General features: G+C 40.6%; 1 protein-coding gene across 1 annotated transcript in view; it reads right to left on the reverse strand.

Moving 5' to 3' along the window:
• The window catches only part of pik3c2a (phosphatidylinositol-4-phosphate 3-kinase, catalytic subunit type 2 alpha), a 96,220-nt gene that overhangs the window by 44,620 nt on the left and 33,706 nt on the right, over nucleotides 1-17,894 (reverse strand). The window contains 8 exon segments of the mRNA XM_061720824.1: nucleotides 219-447; nucleotides 534-555; nucleotides 1,740-1,886; nucleotides 3,860-3,923; nucleotides 4,001-4,080; nucleotides 5,117-5,228; nucleotides 8,596-8,716; nucleotides 15,862-16,022. Coding sequence (XP_061576808.1) covers nucleotides 219-447; nucleotides 534-555; nucleotides 1,740-1,886; nucleotides 3,860-3,923; nucleotides 4,001-4,080; nucleotides 5,117-5,228; nucleotides 8,596-8,716; nucleotides 15,862-16,022 — 936 coding nt within the window.

Raw genomic sequence — 17,894 nt, forward strand, 5'->3', positions numbered from 1 at the left:
AAGGAGTAACCCAGGGCTCATATTCAGGTTTTTAAAAACGGAATATGAGCACATTCGGGTTATTCAAAGGGGTTATTGGTGTTTACATGGCCGTGCAAATTCGGGTTATTGCCAATATTCGGGTTTTAAAAGGGGTTATTGATGCATGGAAACGCAGTCACGGAGGCGACAGCATCACGATGTGGGCCCCCCCACCCACACAGCCCCCGGGGTCTCACCTGCTGACCCAGGAGCCCGGGATGCCGTGCAGGGCGAACAGCGTGAACTGCAGGTGGTCCGTGGTGCCGGAGGCCTCTCGGCTCCGCCTCTCCTCCGGGGCTCCGCCCCCGTCCTCGGGGGGGCTGAAGGACGCCGACGGGGGGCAGAAGGAGCGCAGGTACAGCTTGGCCAGGTCGTACACGGCCTTGGTCAGCAGGGCCATGCTCTCCTCCACGGGCCCGGACACACCTGCCGGGTCCACCGGGGTCAGGGGTCAGAGGTCAGGGGGCACGCACTTACAGCAGCTTACGGCTCACTTCATCGGTGACACCTACCGTTCGACGGCGAGGACTCCACCTGGAAAGCAACACATGGTGGTTTTTCTTTCTTTCTTCTTTATATTTTATTTCATTCATTAAAAGAAAAATGAAACAGTTCAATATAATTACAACAAATCTCGAAAAGACGACTAACTTATTTTATCTGTCCCTTTTTCCTAGGAAATCAAATTTCAATAAATGTAATAAAAAAAAATAAAATAAATTAAAAAAGAATTAAATAAAAAAAAAAAAACTTTCCAATAAACGTAATTAAAAAAAAAAACAACTAAAAAACTAAAACAAAGTTATACAACACAAAATATCTGTCATCAAACACAGATAGTCGTATTCTTTTTTGATTCAAAGAAAAAAAATATGACAATGGTGCTAAAAGAGAAAGAAAAAAAAGGAAACCCTCCTAACCTAACGATTATCATGATATTTCTTCAACAAACTGGCTTTTATTATTCTTTTAAATTAGTGATGCACTGAAATGAAAATTTGTGGCCGAAACCGAAACTAATAATAAACACTTGGCCGAATACCGAACATGGTTCTTCGCAGTTTTTCATTTATTTTGCCAATTTTTTCACCATTGCATAAATCAAGTAAATTTGATTTAGACATGCTTTTCAAAGAAAAAAATCTTTTACAAAATTACAAACTAGAAAATATTTATTGAACATAAAAAACTGATTTTTTTTTTAATTTCCCAGCATTATGTTGTTTTGGTTCCACCTGCTGGTGAATGTTGGTAAAATTCTTATGTGGTTACTTTTTGATTGGCCAACGATTTATGTTTGTAGTGCAAACGTTACGGGAGCGGCCAGTCTATTTCCTTATATTACAACGCCGTTATTAATTGTTCGTTTTTTTTCCCACTTATTCCACCGAACGTGTTTTTTTGCCATTTTCGGCCGAACAATTTCGGTTACCGAACAATCGGTGCATCACTATTTTCAATGTAATGTTTGATTTACTTTCTTTGGCTTCTGTATCCAGATTGTTCCATAAACTGATAACTTTTACAGAAACACAACGTTCCATTAATTTTTTTTTTTTTTTAAAGATTTCTGTTCCTTTCAAGTTATACTTATTTTCTCTTTTTTCAAAAATATTCTGTATATTGATTGGCCAAATGTTCTTATGAGCGTTCCACATAATTAGCAGGATTCTGTGGTCTGGTTTTAGCGGGTTTCTCAGTAACCGGGGAACACCCACCTTGGGCGAGCGAAGTCGGGGCAGGTTGACGGAGTGGCGCAGCCTCTTGACGGCCTCCGTGACGGCCGGCGTCTCCACCTCGTCCAGGGCGCAGCACAGGTTCTTCACCGTCTGCACCACCCGCTCCACCGTCTTGTACTGGGTGCCCTGCACACAGAACCGGAGCGGGTCGGTGCCGCTCGGAAACCACACAAGAAAGAAACCAGGCGCAGCGACGTTTTATTTCCCCCGGATTCATACTTAAACTAATGTGAAGTCAGCATCAGTCGCCATGGTTACGCTAGTGGGCGTCGCTAAATAAATAAAGATGAATAAATAAAAACATTGGTTTAAACGTTAAAAAAGTTGGTTTAAATGTAAAAGACTATGGTTTAAACGTTAAAAACGTCAGTTTAGATGTTAAAATGTTGGTTTAAAAGGTCGGTTTGAATGTTAAAAACGTTGGTTTAAACGTTAAAAAGTTGGTTTAAACGTTAAAAATGGTTTAAAAAGGTTGGTTTAAGCGTTAAAAACGTTTTAGATGTTAAAAAAGTTGGTTAAAATGTTTGTTTAAACGTTAAAAAATGGCTTAAACGTTTAAAATGTTGGTTTAAACGTTAAAAACGGTTTAAAAAAGTTGGTTTAAACGTAAAAAAAGTTGGTTTAAACGTTAAAAACGTTGGCTTAAACGTTTAAAATGTTGGTTTAAACGTTTAAAAAGTTGGTTTAAACGTTTAAAACATTGTTTTAGACGTTAAAAACGTTGGTTAAAATGTTGGTTTAAAGTTAAAAAACGTTGGTTTAAATGTTAAACGTTGGTTTAAACATTTAAAAAGTTGGTTTAAACATTTAAAACGTTGGTTAAACGTTAAAAATGTTGGCTTAAACGTTAAAAATGTTGGCTTAAACGTTAAAAACGTTGTTTTATATGAGGTGCCGTGATAAACACATATGAAATCCAACTCTTTTACACACTATACTGAAAACCTCTCACACTCACCAAACTACCTGTATATATAATATATTTATATATAAATGTTGTTTGTTGGTGCGTGCAATGCAATGACATATTTTAAGAAGTTCTTAAGTAGGAAAAATAAGAATAAAAATAAGAAATTCGTAAGAAATGACAGTTCTTAAGACGGTTCTTAAAGGTATTGTGACATCATTTTTAACATGCTTTTAACACTATTAAAAGTCTTGGCCAACATCCCTCAAATGTGTCTAAAAGAGTGTAACAAGAAAAACTTCACTCTAGTACTCTTTTCCTGGCTTTTTATTACAGTGTTTTTTTGTGCCGTGAAAAATGCTTCCTTTCCCCCCTTTCCTGTCAATCATTGCTCCGCTCCTCCTCCAAACCTCCTCCTCCTCCAGCCATACGCTCACAGCGGCGTCGGAGCCGGGAGCGACAGGCGAAGCATGCACGGAAAAGCAGGAGGGCGAACCACAGCAAACAATCATAAAAATAAAGGCATGCAAGCAGCAGTGTACCCTTATCTTAAGTCCAGTCAGTGGCCGCGGGTCTTCTTAGCAGTTTTCCTCCGGTGATTAGAACAAAAGAGGCGTGTTAAGCCTCATTTATGGTTCCGCGTTAAATCGACGCAGAGCCTACGCCGTAGGGTTCAGCGTACGGTGCGCGTCGCCGCGTAATCCTACGCCGTAGGTTCTGCGTCGGTGTAACGCGGAACCATAAATCAGCCTTTATGGTGCGCTGGAGAGGAGAGGAGGCAGGGAGCTGGGTGGAGGGGGCGGTGATTTAGCGGGCCGTTACGTAACGGCCCGCCACCAAACCAGGTGCGCCGTTTTTGCACAGTTATGCGGAAAATCCCAGAAAGCACACAATACACTGAATGTTAAAAGTTCGTTGTTTTTTGGGTGTAATTGATGTCAAGACACCCAACAAAACACAAAAAATCAAGAAAAATGTGTTTTTCATGTCACAATACCTTTAAGAAAATATTGAGGAATTGCACTTAAGAACTTTCTTATGAACTTCTTAATTTTAAATCTTAAGACATTTCTTAAGATCGTTCTTAAGAACATATTGGTGAATCCGGCCCCAGGAACCCTGGAAAACCTGGAAACTCTGGAAACCTGGAACCCTGGAAAGGTTCCCGGGCCGGCGGAGCGGCGGCACGCACCTCGTTCCCGAGGCAGATGCTGACTTGGGTGTGGTAGCCCTCCAGGTAGTCGGCCAGGGCTTGTCTGGGGAGAAGCAGACCTGGAGGTGAGCGAGGGGTCGGCTCAGACCGGAGCTAGCGCTACAGGAAGTGGGCGTGTACCTGGTGACGTTCTCCTTGAAGGGCCGCTCCACCTGGCCCAGGTGGCGCTCCAGGTCGATCCGGGAGCCGTCGTCCTCCAGCTGAGAGAGAAGAAGAAGAAGAAGATCAGCGACCCCTGAACCACAGATCCGACCTCAGAGGGGGCAGAAGCTGCCGGGGTATGGGGGTATTATTGTTCCAATATTATTTGTGTGTGCGTATCTCAATCTGTGTGTGCGTAAAAAGATTTGTGTGTCCGTATTCACATTTGTGTGAGTGTAAAAAGATTTGTGTGTCCGTATTCACATTTGTGTGTGTGTGTAAAAATATTTGAGTGTCTGTATTCATATTTATGTGTGCACAAAAAAATCAGCCGGGAGCTCTCGATTGGCTGTCTTTGTACACATGGATTTTGACACACTTCTGCCGCGGCAAATCTGTAAGTGGATCAGTGTGTAAAACGATTTGTCCGTAATATTTCCTTTGCCCTGAGCTCGGACTCACAGGCTCACGCCAGGCTACAGTAGCAATGCAGCCTTCACACCACTAGTCGGCGCGTAGCACTCAGTCAGTACGTTTACCTGCAGCAGTTCCATCAGGTTTCTGATCATATTATTAGACATCGTTCGGACTTTTAAACTGCATGCAAACACCTGAACCCCATCTACTTCGGACCTATGTCGGACATTTAGTAATCGGGTTGCATATGGAGTAAGATAACTTCCAAAAAGATGTGTCCATGTTATAACTATTCGTATTCATAATGATAAACATTTGTATGTAAATAAAAAAGTTACAATTTCAAGAATAAAGTCGAAATTTTGTGACTAAAGTCGAAATTTCGCCTTTTCTCAACATTTCAACTTTATTCACGAAATTTTGACTTTTTTTTCAACATTTCAACTTTATTCATGAAATTTTGACTTTTTTCTCTACATTTCGACTTTTTTCTCGAAATTGTACTTCAAAATTAATCTCAACATTTCAACTTTTTTCTCGACATTTCGACCTTTTTCTCAACATTTCAACTTTATTCACGAAATTTCGACTTTTTTCTCGACATTTCGACAATACTCTTCTGTAAAGAAATCAATAATATTGTTAAAAAGTGAAGCTGAGCGTGTGGGGGGAACTTACGGTCCGGGCCAGGTCCCTCCTCATGGTGGACGTGGACAGCAGCTGCAGCGAGATCTCGTTCTCCCACTTCCTGCAGTTCTGCACGTATTCGTGGCTGCCCAGGCTGTGTTTGCTGCGGGGCAGGTAGTTAAAAACATCACCATGGTCACCAAACACAGGGATAATAAAACAATACTTCATCAATACACTCAAACATGACATCTGATTTTTTTTTGTTGCTATGCATCAAAACTAGTGATTCACCGAAATGAAAATTTGTGGCCGAAACCGAAACCGAAAATAATAATAAACACTTGGCCGAATACCGAACAATACCGAACATGGTTCTTCAGCAGTTTTTCATTTATTTTGCCAATTTTTTCACCATTGCATAAATCGAATACATTTGATTTAGGCATGCTTTTAAAAGAAAAAAATCTTTTACAAAATTACAAGGTAGAAAATATTTATTGAACATAAAAAAATGAAATTTTTTTAATTTCCCAGCATTATGTTGTTTTGGTTCCACCTCCTGGTGAATGTTGGTAAAATTCTTATGGGGTTAGTTTTTGGTTGGCCAACGATTTATGTAGTGCGCAACGTTACGGGACGGAGCGATCAGTATATTTCCTTATTTTACAACGCCGTTATTAATTGTTCGTTTTTTTTCCCACTTATTCCACCGAACACCGAAAGTGTTTTTTTTCCATTTTCGGCCGAACAATTTCGGTTACTGAACAATCGGTGCATCACTAATCAAAACAACCCATATAAGCCAATCTTTAATAATCTGAATGTTACAAATCCAAACTAACTACATAAGTTGCTATAAAGTGCAAATAACTACCAAAAAAATATAAATGTTTTTTTTAAATTTTATACATATTTTTCTAAATACAGAAATACCACAGCTAGAAAAGGTAACACATAAGCCTTTCAGATCTCAGGAAGTTTATCTGGATTTAATTCATACTTTAGTTTGTGAGATAAATCATTTTATATATCGCGTTTAGATATTGCTTCTTCATCTGGCGCTGAAATCATCTCCAAAACTTCCTCACGGTAAACCGTTAAGTGAGTGTATGGTGTGTGTGTAATCTTTCCTAAAAATCTCTGATAAAAAGCACGAACAAGAGCAAATTCAAACGGACTAGTTTCCCATGAGAAAAACCTGGACTAAACTAAACCTGGACTAAACTAAACCTGGACTAACCTAAACCTGGACTAAACTAAACCTGGACTAAACTAAACCTGGACTAAACTAAACCTGGACTAAACTAAACCTGGACTAAACTAAACCTGGACTAAACTAAACCTGGACTAAACTAAACCTGGACTAAACTAAACCTGGACTAAACTAAACCTGGACTAAACTAAACCTGGACTAAACTAAACCTGGACTAAACTAAACCTGGACTAACCTAAACCTGGACTAACCTAAACCTGGACTAAACTAAACCTGGACTAAACTAAACCTGGACTAAACTAAACCTGGACTAAACTAAACCTGGACTAACCTAAACCTGGACTAAACTAAACCTGGACTAACCTAAACCTGGACTAAACTAAACCTGGACTAAACTAAACCTGGACTAAACTAAACCTGGACCCAACAGGACCAGGTCCAGATTCCCTGAAGTGGCGTGAAAAACTCCAACGTGACGACTCTCTGACAACGAGATGATTTAGTGTCGACGTACGTCAACGTAGGACGAGCTGTGAACACGGACCAGATCTAGAAATAACCCGCCATGTCAATTATGAAGATTTCTGCAATTTTACTGGATTATTATGGGATTTTTCCAAACGATTTAATGGATTAAAACTCTGGGACACTACCTAAAAGGTACCTTATTTCACTGTATGTGGGCTTGTCCACAGATATTTTCTTTTGGAGGAAAGTTTTGGACCTTGCTAGCCGAATCACAGGTGAAGAGATACCACTCAGTCCTAAAATGTGTCTACTAAATCTCTATCCAGAGGACTTCACTACCTCCAAAAACATTAGATCTCTTCTGAATATTTGTTTTCTAGAAGCCAAACGTTGTATAGCTTGCTCGTGGAAATCAGATACACCCTGTGCCACATCCCAGTGGTTGAAGGGAATGACTTTTTACTTAGCTTTGGAGAGGATAAGCTACACAATAAAGAACAGACTTGACAAGTTTTTGGAAATTTGGACCACATTCTATAACTTCCTTCAGAATAACAATATAGAAGTTGACGGATGGAAGGGTGATAAGATGGATTGAGGCTGGATTGAGAGTTTTTTCTCTTTTCTCTTTTTTTTTCTTTTTTTCTACTTTGATTTAATCTAATTTGATTTAATAAGGTAATGATTCATTTATTTTATTTAATATTTTTATTGATTTCATTCTGCTTTCTCCCTTTAAACAATGTAATTAGTCAATGTAATCCTACGGACTGTATACTGTGTCACAAACAACTGGATTCTACACTTATCACTCTTCATTACAGATCTGTTTTTTTTTCTTTATTATTATGTGCCTTGTTGTCTTGTTCTGTATTGCCTGTTATATGAACAAAATTCTTAATAAATAAATGTTTAAAAAAAAAACAAACTCTGGGACACTAAATGCAGGATAAGCAAGTGAAACTCTTCCTGTTTAACCTGCAGAAAGAACTATTGCTGTTTTATTTGTTTGTAATTGTACGTGTTGAACGGGAGCGGCGGTGCTCCGGCTGGTCTTAAAGGGTTAAAACGCCTAGAGACGGTTCCTGTGAGGTGGTGGGGGTCCGGATCAGAGCGGAGGAGGACCAGGTCGTACTCACTAGGGCTGGGGATTGATTCAAATGTCAAGAATCGATTCGATTCCGATTCTTAAGATTCAGAATCGATTATCAAGATTTGATTCGATTCGATTCCGATATTGATTTGGGTTAGTGTTAATAAAACTGTTTTTTCAGCTGTTGCATGAATTATATGACTGTAGTTATGCAACATATTAATACTAGTATTATATTGAGATTCAACAGCAAGTATTAGCAGCTAATGATACTGTAAGGACCAATCAGCTCCCAGAATGCTGATAGAACTGAAACAGAAACATCATGTGGGTCAGAATTACCAAACAGATCCAGGGAGGAAACAGAGACGGATGAAATCGCTTTTAGTTTTTCCCCATTTATGAGGATTTGGTTTTTAACATTTATGCAAATGTAACCCCAAGACAGTATATAAGGCAAAGAAATATAGACAATGTATGCAATTATAACTGAAAACTCTAATGTTTTCATACCTTTAAACATATTTAAAGGCAAAAACATGGCACCAGTTATTCTCCTGTCCAACAAAACATTCCTTTTTTGGGGATAAACAAAAAAATAACCAAAAGTTGTAATGTAATGGAAAAAAAAAAAAAAAATCTTTTTTTTTTTTTAAATCGATCTTTAGACATATGAATCGATTTTTAGGAATTAATATGAGAATCGATTTAAAATCGGAGAATCGATTTTTTCAACACAGGCCTAGTACTCACTTCTGCAGCACCTCCTCTCGGCCGCACACCTTGAGCAGGTAGCTGGAGAAGTCCACCTGGTCCAGGTCGTCGTGGACCCAGCAGAGGGTCTGGCTGATGAGCAGCTCCACCGGGGAACTCACTGCAGGGAACAGAACCAGAGGTTTACCCACATTCACTGCAGGGGAACAGAACCGGAGGTTTACCCACATTCACTGCAACAGAACCGGAGGTTTACCCACATTCACTGCAACAGAACCGGAGGTTTACCCACATTCATGCAGGAGAACAGAACCAGAGGTTTACCCACATTCAGAACAGAACCGGAGGTTTACCCACATTCACTGCAGGGAACAGAACCGGAGGTTTATCCACAATCACTGCAGGGGACAGAACCGGAGGTTTACCCACAATCACTGCAGGAGAACAGAACCGGAGGTTTACCCACATTCACTGCAACAGAACCGGAGGTTTACCCACAATCACTGCAACAGAACCGGAGGTTTATCCACAATCACTGCAGGGGAACAGAACCGGAGGTTTACCCACAATCACTGCAACAGAACCGGAGGTTTACCCACAATCACTGCAACAGAACCGGAGGTTTATCCACAATCACTGCAGGAGAACAGAACCGGAGGTTTACCCACATTCACTGCAACAGAACCGGAGGTTTACCCACAATCACTGCAACAGAACCGGAGGTTTATCCACAATCACTGCAGGAGAACAGAACCGGAGGTTTACCCACATTCACTGCAACAGAACCGGAGGTTTACCCACAATCACTGCAACAGAACCGGAGGTTTATCCACAATCACTGCAGGGGACAGAACCGGAGGTTTACCCACATTCACTGTAGGGAACAGAACCGGAGGTTTACCCACAATCACTGCAGGAGAACAGAACCGGAGGTTTACCCACATTCACTGCAACAGAACCGGAGGTTTACCCACATTCACTGTAGGGAACAGAACCGGAGGTTTATCCACAATCACTGCAGGGGACAGAACCGGAGGTTTACCCACAATCACTGTAGGGAACAGAACCGGAGGTTTATCCACAATCACTGCAGGGAAACAGAACCAGAGGTTTACCCACATTCACTGTAGGGAACAGAACCGGAGGTTTATCCACAATCACTGCAGGGGACAGAACCGGAGGTTTACCCACAATCACTGCAGGAGAACAGAACCGGAGGTTTACCCACATTCACTGCAGGGAACAGAACCGGAGGTTTACCCACATTCACTGCAACAGAACCGGAGGTTTACCCACATTCACTGCAACAGAACCGGAGGTTTACCCACAATCACTGCAACAGAACCGGAGGTTTATCCACAATCACTGCAGGGGAACAGAACCGGAGGTTTACCCACATTCACTGCAACAGAACCGGAGGTTTACCCACAATCACTGCAGGGGAACAGAACCGGAGGTTTACCCAGAGGTTTACCCACATTCACTGCAGGAACAGAACCGGAGGTTTACCAACAATCACTGCAGGAACAGAACCGCAGGTTTACCCACATTCACTGCAGGGGAACAGAACCAGAGGTTTACCCACATTCACTGCAGGGAACAGAACCAGAGGTTTACCCACATTCACTGCCATGATCCACGTCAGTTTTCCCATGTCGGTAAATTCAGTGTTTTGATTAAAAAAAAAAGAAAATCCACATCTTGTCTGTTGTGACTGCGTTCTGATAGGCTAGTCCAGGGGTCGGCAACCCGCGGCTCTAGAGCTCTTTAGCGCTGCCCTAGTGGCTCCTGGAGCTTTTTCAAAAAAGTTTGACCTTTTTTTTTTTTTCCTTTTTTTCTTCTTTTTCTTTTTTCCTTTTTTTCTCTTTTTTTCCTTCTTTTCCTTCTTTTTTTTCCTTTATTTCTCTATTTTTCTTCCTTTTTCCTTTTTTAATCTCGACATTTTTCTCGACATTTTGACTTTTTTCTCAACATTTTGACTTTTTTCTTTAGATTTTGACTTTTTTCTTGACATTTTTATTTTTTTCTCGACATTTTTACTTTTTTCTCGACATTTCGAGTTTTTTCTTGACATTTTTATTTTTTTCTCGACATTTTTACTTTTTTCTCGACATTTCGAGTTTTTTCCCAAGATTGTACTTCAATATTAATCTCGACATTTCGACTTTTTTTTTGACATTTCAACTTTTTTCTCAACATTTCGACTTTTTTCTCAATATTGTACTTTAACATTAATCTTGACATTTCGACTTTTTTCTCGAAGTGCATAATGAAAAAAAATCTTCCCCCAGTTATAACTAATATAGATACATGCAGCATGTGTTTCTTCATTCTAAGGCTGATACATACAAGACTTTTCATTTTTTGCGGCTCTAGACATATTTGTTTTTTGTGTTTTTGGTCCAATATGGCTCTTTCAACATTTTGGGTTGCCGACCCCTGGGCTAGTCTCATCCCCCTTTAGGGGGCGTGTCTGTGATCATATGAATTCACCCATCCGTCTGGACGAGGAGGGAAACCCAAGAAAACGGCTGATGGTCAGCATTGCATTACACTGTACGTGCATTGTAGGGTACGGCGTACGGTGGGCGTCGCCGCGTTCCCTACGGCGTAGCGTAGGCTCTGCGTCGGTGTAACGCAGTAAACGCTGGTCAAGAGCAGAGACCATTTATTTAATAAATAGCTTGGAGAACAGAAGGTGGATCATCTGTAGTTCTGTAGTAAACAAACGTCGCACGTTAGACGTCAGACTCAGAGCAGATCTGTTGTTGTTTTGGCGCATAATGTGACGTTCGAAAACGCAAAACTCCGGTTGTCTCTGTCTACACGCATCTACATAAACAGAGTTTTCAAAAATCTTCACTTTGAGTTTTTTTAAACATTCGTTTATTTGCGTTTTCATGTGGATGACAGGTCCAAACGTAGGAAAATATCTTGGGTTTAGCAGATACCCGGCTACGTGTGGATGGGGCCTGAGGAAGCACCACATTTCTGGTCCGAGGGGCCGTTTACTGGTCTAACCTGACCACTCTGATCCAGCCATGACCCTCACTTCCCATGAGTCCTGCCTGCCCCCCCCAGAACCCTGCACCAGTCTGGCTGCAGCCCCGCCCCGTCACCTGCCCCCAGTACTGGAGTTGAGGGGGGATGAGGGGGGACGGCATCCCCCCCTGAAATAAAAACGGTCCAAATCATCCCCCCCTGAAATAAAAACGGTCCAAATCATCCCCCCTGTAAAACTGCCATCCCCCCTTTCCATCCCTTATGTCATTTCATCAATGAATGTGGTTTTACTGCTATTTCAACATTTAGAGTCATCACCAGAAAAATAACACCAGAAAAATAACATATTTGACAATTTTCACCTGTTTCAAGTAAATTTTCACTTGAAATACGTAGGAAAATCTGCCAGTGGAACAAGATGTATCTTTTGCGCACTTTACGATTGTGCACTTTATGTGTCTGTTCTTTGTCGTCTATTCTCTATTTTCTATTTTTTATTACTATTTTATTCATCATTTTAGTATGTTAGTGATGTTATTGTTTCTACACTGTGTACTGTGTTTTTCTTCTGGTATTGTTTTGTTGTATGCTGTACAGCACTTTGGTCGACCTCGTTTTTAAATGTGCTTTATAAATAAAATTGACATTCTCATTACAAGCAAAAATAAATCTTGTTCCACTGGCAGATTTTTCTACTCATTTCAAGTGAAAATCTACTTGAAACAGGTGAAAATTGTTGTTTTTTCCAGTGATGAGTTTTGTTTTAAGTGTAATGACATTCTTTTACTAAAATGAGACATTTTAACTAGAAATAAGACAAATATTCTTGTTAAGATTGTGAGTTTTTGCAGTGATCCATGTTACTTATCCTGTGAAGGACAGAGTCATATTGATAAGTTCAGAAAAGTGTTTTTTATTGTTGTGTTTTGATGTATTTGATGTAAGCCCAGTGGATATTTAAAGCTTACAGAAGGCTGCATTTAACTGCTGCTATGTCATTCCTGCAGTATTTCTGCAGGTGTTTTGGTCACTGCTATTATTTGTAATATATTATATTATTTGTAATCAGCACAAATTATCTGTCCCCATATGATAAAATCCTCCATCCCCCCTGATTGTTTTTTACAACTTGAGTACTGCCCGCCCCCCCCACCCAGAGGTTCCCGCTGGTACCATCCTCTGGAACCAGAGTCCAGACCAGAGGAACCAGCCTGGGTCTTTGTACCGCAGAGAAACAGCCGTTAAGACGGCCGAGCGGCCGAACAACGGACACATTGACCGCGAAACACAAAAGGATGTAAAAAAACCCATTCCTGTCCCCCGATCCCCCGTTCCTCCGATCCGAACTGAGGCCTTTTGTTCCCCGGAGTAGATTTGTGTCCAGTCAGAGGAATCCAAACATCAGCTGAGCGGCTCGACGGAGGAAGGAACAAACGGGACTCAGACGGCCACCAGGAAGTGGGAAGAGACCCGGGGCCGAGGCGAGAAACCAGGGTCATCTCAGGGGGACGTGGGAATCTTGGAAGCTCGGCTTCAGACGAGGAGCGTGGCGGAGCTCCGTGTGGAGGTGGAGGCTGGACAAACGACTGTTTGAAACGAGAAAACCTCACAGAACTAACACAAACTCACTAACAAACAAGTCCAATCTGATCTGAACCGATCTAAACTGATCTGATCTGAACTGATCTGATCTGATTTTAACTGATCTGATCTAAACCAGGGATGTCAAACTAATTTTGCTTGGCGGGCCGGATTTGACCAATTTTATTCTCGCGGGCCGCACGCTCAAAATAACAAAAACGGTGCGAACATTTTTTTTTCCAATTCTTTTTTTTTACTATTGTTATCTAATCCAATATCAGCTTAGTTAATTTTAAAGGAAATATGCACTTTGTTTACACTCTAATTATGTAAAATATATTTCTTCAGGATCTTTTCTTGAAATTTCTCATTTTTTTTCAAATAATTTTACAAAGATAAAAAGAAACAAGTATGTTTTTTTTATATTTTGCTTTTTTATAGGAAATTTAATTAAAAGCAAAATCTTTCTTATTACATCCGAGTGTTTCTTTGTGATTTAGAGATTTTTCCAGTATAATTAAGTGTATTTATTTTTTATTTATGTTATTTACGCCAGTGTGCCGAAAAAGTCAGCACTTCTTTTAACTGTTTTACTTTGTCACTATCCTCGTATTCAAAACTGAAATTCTCAGAATAAATATCTTCTATCATCTTTTTTAGCAGTGATATTTTTCCTGCGAAAATGTATAATAGTAGTCAGTTAATAAAAATAAACGACCGTCTACAAAGAAATAAAATCGGCAAATGCATTCTAGAAAACTAAAAAAATGTTGGAAACTGCTCTATTTGTGGAATAACGATGGATTTGTAGAAGAAATATATTATCGGATATGCTGCGATTCATGGCAATTATTTATGCCTTCCTTTTTAGTAAATTAACATTTCGTTTTTTTGCGTTGGAAACTTCTCGCGGGTCGCATGAAAATCTCTCTCGGGCCGCACATTTGACACCCCTGATCTACACTGATCTGATCTAAACTGATCTGATCAGATCTGAACTGATCTAAACTGAACTGATCTAAACTGATCTGATCAGATCTAAATTGATCTGATTTAAACTGGTCTGATCTAAACTGAAATGTTTTGATCTAAACTGATATAAACTGGTATCTTTTCTGATCTAAACTGATCTGATCTAAACTGATCTGATCTAAACAGATCTAAACTGGTCTGAACTGATCTAAACTGATCTGATCTGATCTAAACTGATCTGATCTAAACAGATCTGATCTGATCTAAACTGATCTGATCTAAACTGATCTACTTGGTGACACAGATGGGACGGTATATAAACAGAGTCTCTGTTTCAAGGTTCCCTCCACCGGGTGCAACTACCCACAAGCCCCGGAGCCGAGCTAAAAACGGACCCAAGAGAACATTTAAAAGAATCCAGTGTCTTTTTCCCCAAAACCTTTCATTTATGTAAAAAGGGAGCAGAGCATGGTTCCCACGCCGGGAACTGAGACGTATAGGGAGCTGAGGCGGGAAGCTCTGGGCAGCTGGGAATCTCATCTCCTGCTGCAGAGACCTGTGAAACCTGAGCTCTGGCGTTCCCCGTGAGAGGGTTTGGGAGGATGCTCCTCTGAGGATCTGAGGGACGAGGATCCTTCTGGAAAACCTCTCTGCACCCGTCACCAGCACACATGGACGTTGTCTGGTGTAGTCGGAAGGTTTAATCTACAGTCGTCTACAGTCGCTGGTTTAAGCTACAGGTTTAAGCTACAGTCTGTCTACTAGGGTGGGCAAAAATATCGATATGGCAATATATCGCGATACTTTTCCAGCTGATTCAATATCGATATTCAAAATTTGAATATCGTTTTATTTTTTTAATTTTTTTTTATATTTTTCATCCCGACTTTTTCCCAATATATCACCCAGTGCTCCTCTCTACCAACCCCGGGAGGGCCCTGCACTGAGCTCAGGTTTTATTTCACGTTTTATTTCATTTTATAATTTATTTTTTATATAACACAATTGCCTGTCCTTAAAAAATGAAAAATAATGGACAGAGGTTTATTTATTTATGGATTTATATCTATACTGACTGATCACTGTGCCCGTCCTTGGTTTTAGATTTAGGACATTTTATTTACTTTTTGTATGAACAGCGGAAAAGTTGAGTAAAATATCTATTTTTCATTGAAGTACCCATCTTTCTTGTGTTTATTATTATTTGCCACATATTTAAAGCAACCTCATACTAAATTTAATGTTAATTTCATATGATGTAAATAATATGAAAAACATACAAATATGTTGTAACTTTAGCTTGTATAGTTATAATAAAACATTGTTTTGACTCAGTTTGTCCCATGAATTGTCACTATAATCTGATGAACGTGCAACTCGGATTTTAAAATCCATAAAGCTTTTTACAGTTTTCAGCAAACTTTATATATCGTAATATATCGCAAAATTTGGATATCGCAATATCGTATCGTATCGTGACTCAGGTATCGTGATGTGTATTGTATCGTGAGGTCCTTGGCAATACCCACCCCTACTGTTTACAGTCGGCAGGTTTAAGCTACAGTCGTCTAGTCAGGACCAGTCAGGACCAGTCAGGACCAGTCAGGACCAGTTAGGACCAGCCAGGACCAGTCAGGACTAGTCAGGACCAGTCAGGACCAGTCAGGACCAGCCAGGACCAGTCAGGACCAGTTAGGACCAGCCAGGACCAGTCAGGACTAGTCAGGACCAGCCAGGACCAGGACTCACCGTCGCAGGTGAAGGTCACCGGCTGCTGGGAGTCGGAGATCTCGATGGAGACCTTGACGGAGCTGCTGCTGTCTCCCCCTCCGTCCCTCTGGGGGATGACGGGACTCAGGACGAAGCCCGGGTTGGTGGAGATGTCGTCGTGGGGGAAGGTGGAGCGCAGCCTGAAGACGAGAACCACATCAGGACCAGAACCACATCAGGACCAGAACCACATCAGGACCAGAACCACATCAGGACCAGAACCACATCAGGACCAGAACCACATCAGGACCAGAACCACATCAGGACCAGAACCACATCAGGACCAGAACCACATCAAGACCAGAACCACATCAAGACTAGGGGTGGGCAAAAATATTGATACGGCAATATATCGCGAAACATAGTCTCCCGATACGATATCGATATTCAATGTATGTATCGCGATATATTGCCGTATCAATATTTTTGCCCATCCCTAGCTGCACTTTATTTTGTGATTTCAGTGTGGGTGACACTGCATTTTATTTTGAGTATTTTGTATCTAAGAATAATGCACACACTGCACTTTTCAGTGTGTTTTTTCATGCAAATATGTTGCATATTAAAATGGAAAGTTTGAATTACATTGTTTTGACTCAGTCTGTCCAATGCATTATCAATATCATCTGATGTACATATATACAACTTGGATTTTAAGATGTGTTATGCATTTTTAAATTTTTCGGTGAACTATGTAGAATATCGCGATATATCGCATAATCGGGATATCGCAATTTGTATCGTATCGTGGCTCAAGTATCGTGATGCGTATCGTATCGTGAGGTCCTTCCCAATACCCACCCCTAATCAGGACCAGAACCACATCAGGACCAGAACCACATCAAGACTGGGGCTGCAACGATTCGTCGACGTTGTCGACAAAAATCGATAATCAAAATTGTTGACAATGAATTCCATTGTCGACAATTGTCGCCAGACGTGTTTTTCCAACGGAGTGAGGCGTCTCACCAATACAATCTCTGCAGAGTCGCGCAGCACGATAGCGTCGGGTAATAAAACTTCAAAAGTTTGGGAGCGTTTTAGCCTCGATACGGCAAATAAAAAGACGACTTGCAAGGTTTGCAAAGCCGACGTTGCTTTTCACAGGAGCACGTCGGTAACGCATTTGAAGAGAAAGCACGTCGGAGTGCTGAACGAAACGGACTCGCCTTGGTAAGATATTAAGCCTATTTTCATTTGTTAAATTAATTTGTTTCATTCGTTAACTTTGTTTATTTCATGTTATCTATTAGAATTATTTGAGCCACTCACAGCTACTCTCGTTGCTATAACCTTAATCATAATTGATGCTGCGCGAAAGGCGACAAAGCTTGTGTGATGACAATGATGGATTTGCATCTAACTTTCAGTCAGGTGCCAGTAAACTGTCAATTATCCATCAAACTCCACAATGATCATGTTATAATTAAATCAGATAGATTTCTCTGGGAATTTTTCTTGCGGGACGGAGGAAGACACTAAATCAATGCATCTCTATTATTGTGCGACGTGCGGGCATGAATTCTCAGAGTTTTGCGGGAGCAGGATGAAGAAAGAAGTCCGGCTATAGCAGGGCTCTAGTGCATCTAGTGCAGGGGTCGGCAACCCGCGGCTCCAGAGCCGCATGCGGCCCTTTAGCGCCGCTCTAGTGGCTCCTGGAGCTTTTTCAAAAATGTTTGACCTTTTTTTTCCTTTTTTTCTTCTTTTTTTCTCCTTTTTCCTCCTTTTTTTCTTCTTTCTTTTTCTTCATTTTTTCTTCTTCCTTTTTTCTCTTTTTTTCTTCTTTCCTTTCCTATTTAATCTCGACATTTCGACTTTTTTCTCGACATTTCGACTTTTGTCTCAAGATTGTACTTCAACATTAATCTTGACATTTACACTTTTTTCTCGACATTTCCACTTTTTTCTCCAAGTGCTTAATGAAAAATAAATATCCCCCCAGTTATAACTAATATAGATACATGCAGCATGTGTTGCCTTCATTCTAAGGCTTATACAAGACTTTTCATTTT

This window comes from Cololabis saira, chromosome 5 (genome assembly GCF_033807715.1).
Source record: "Cololabis saira isolate AMF1-May2022 chromosome 5, fColSai1.1, whole genome shotgun sequence".
In the NCBI taxonomy this organism is placed as follows: domain Eukaryota; kingdom Metazoa; phylum Chordata; class Actinopteri; order Beloniformes; family Belonidae; genus Cololabis; species Cololabis saira.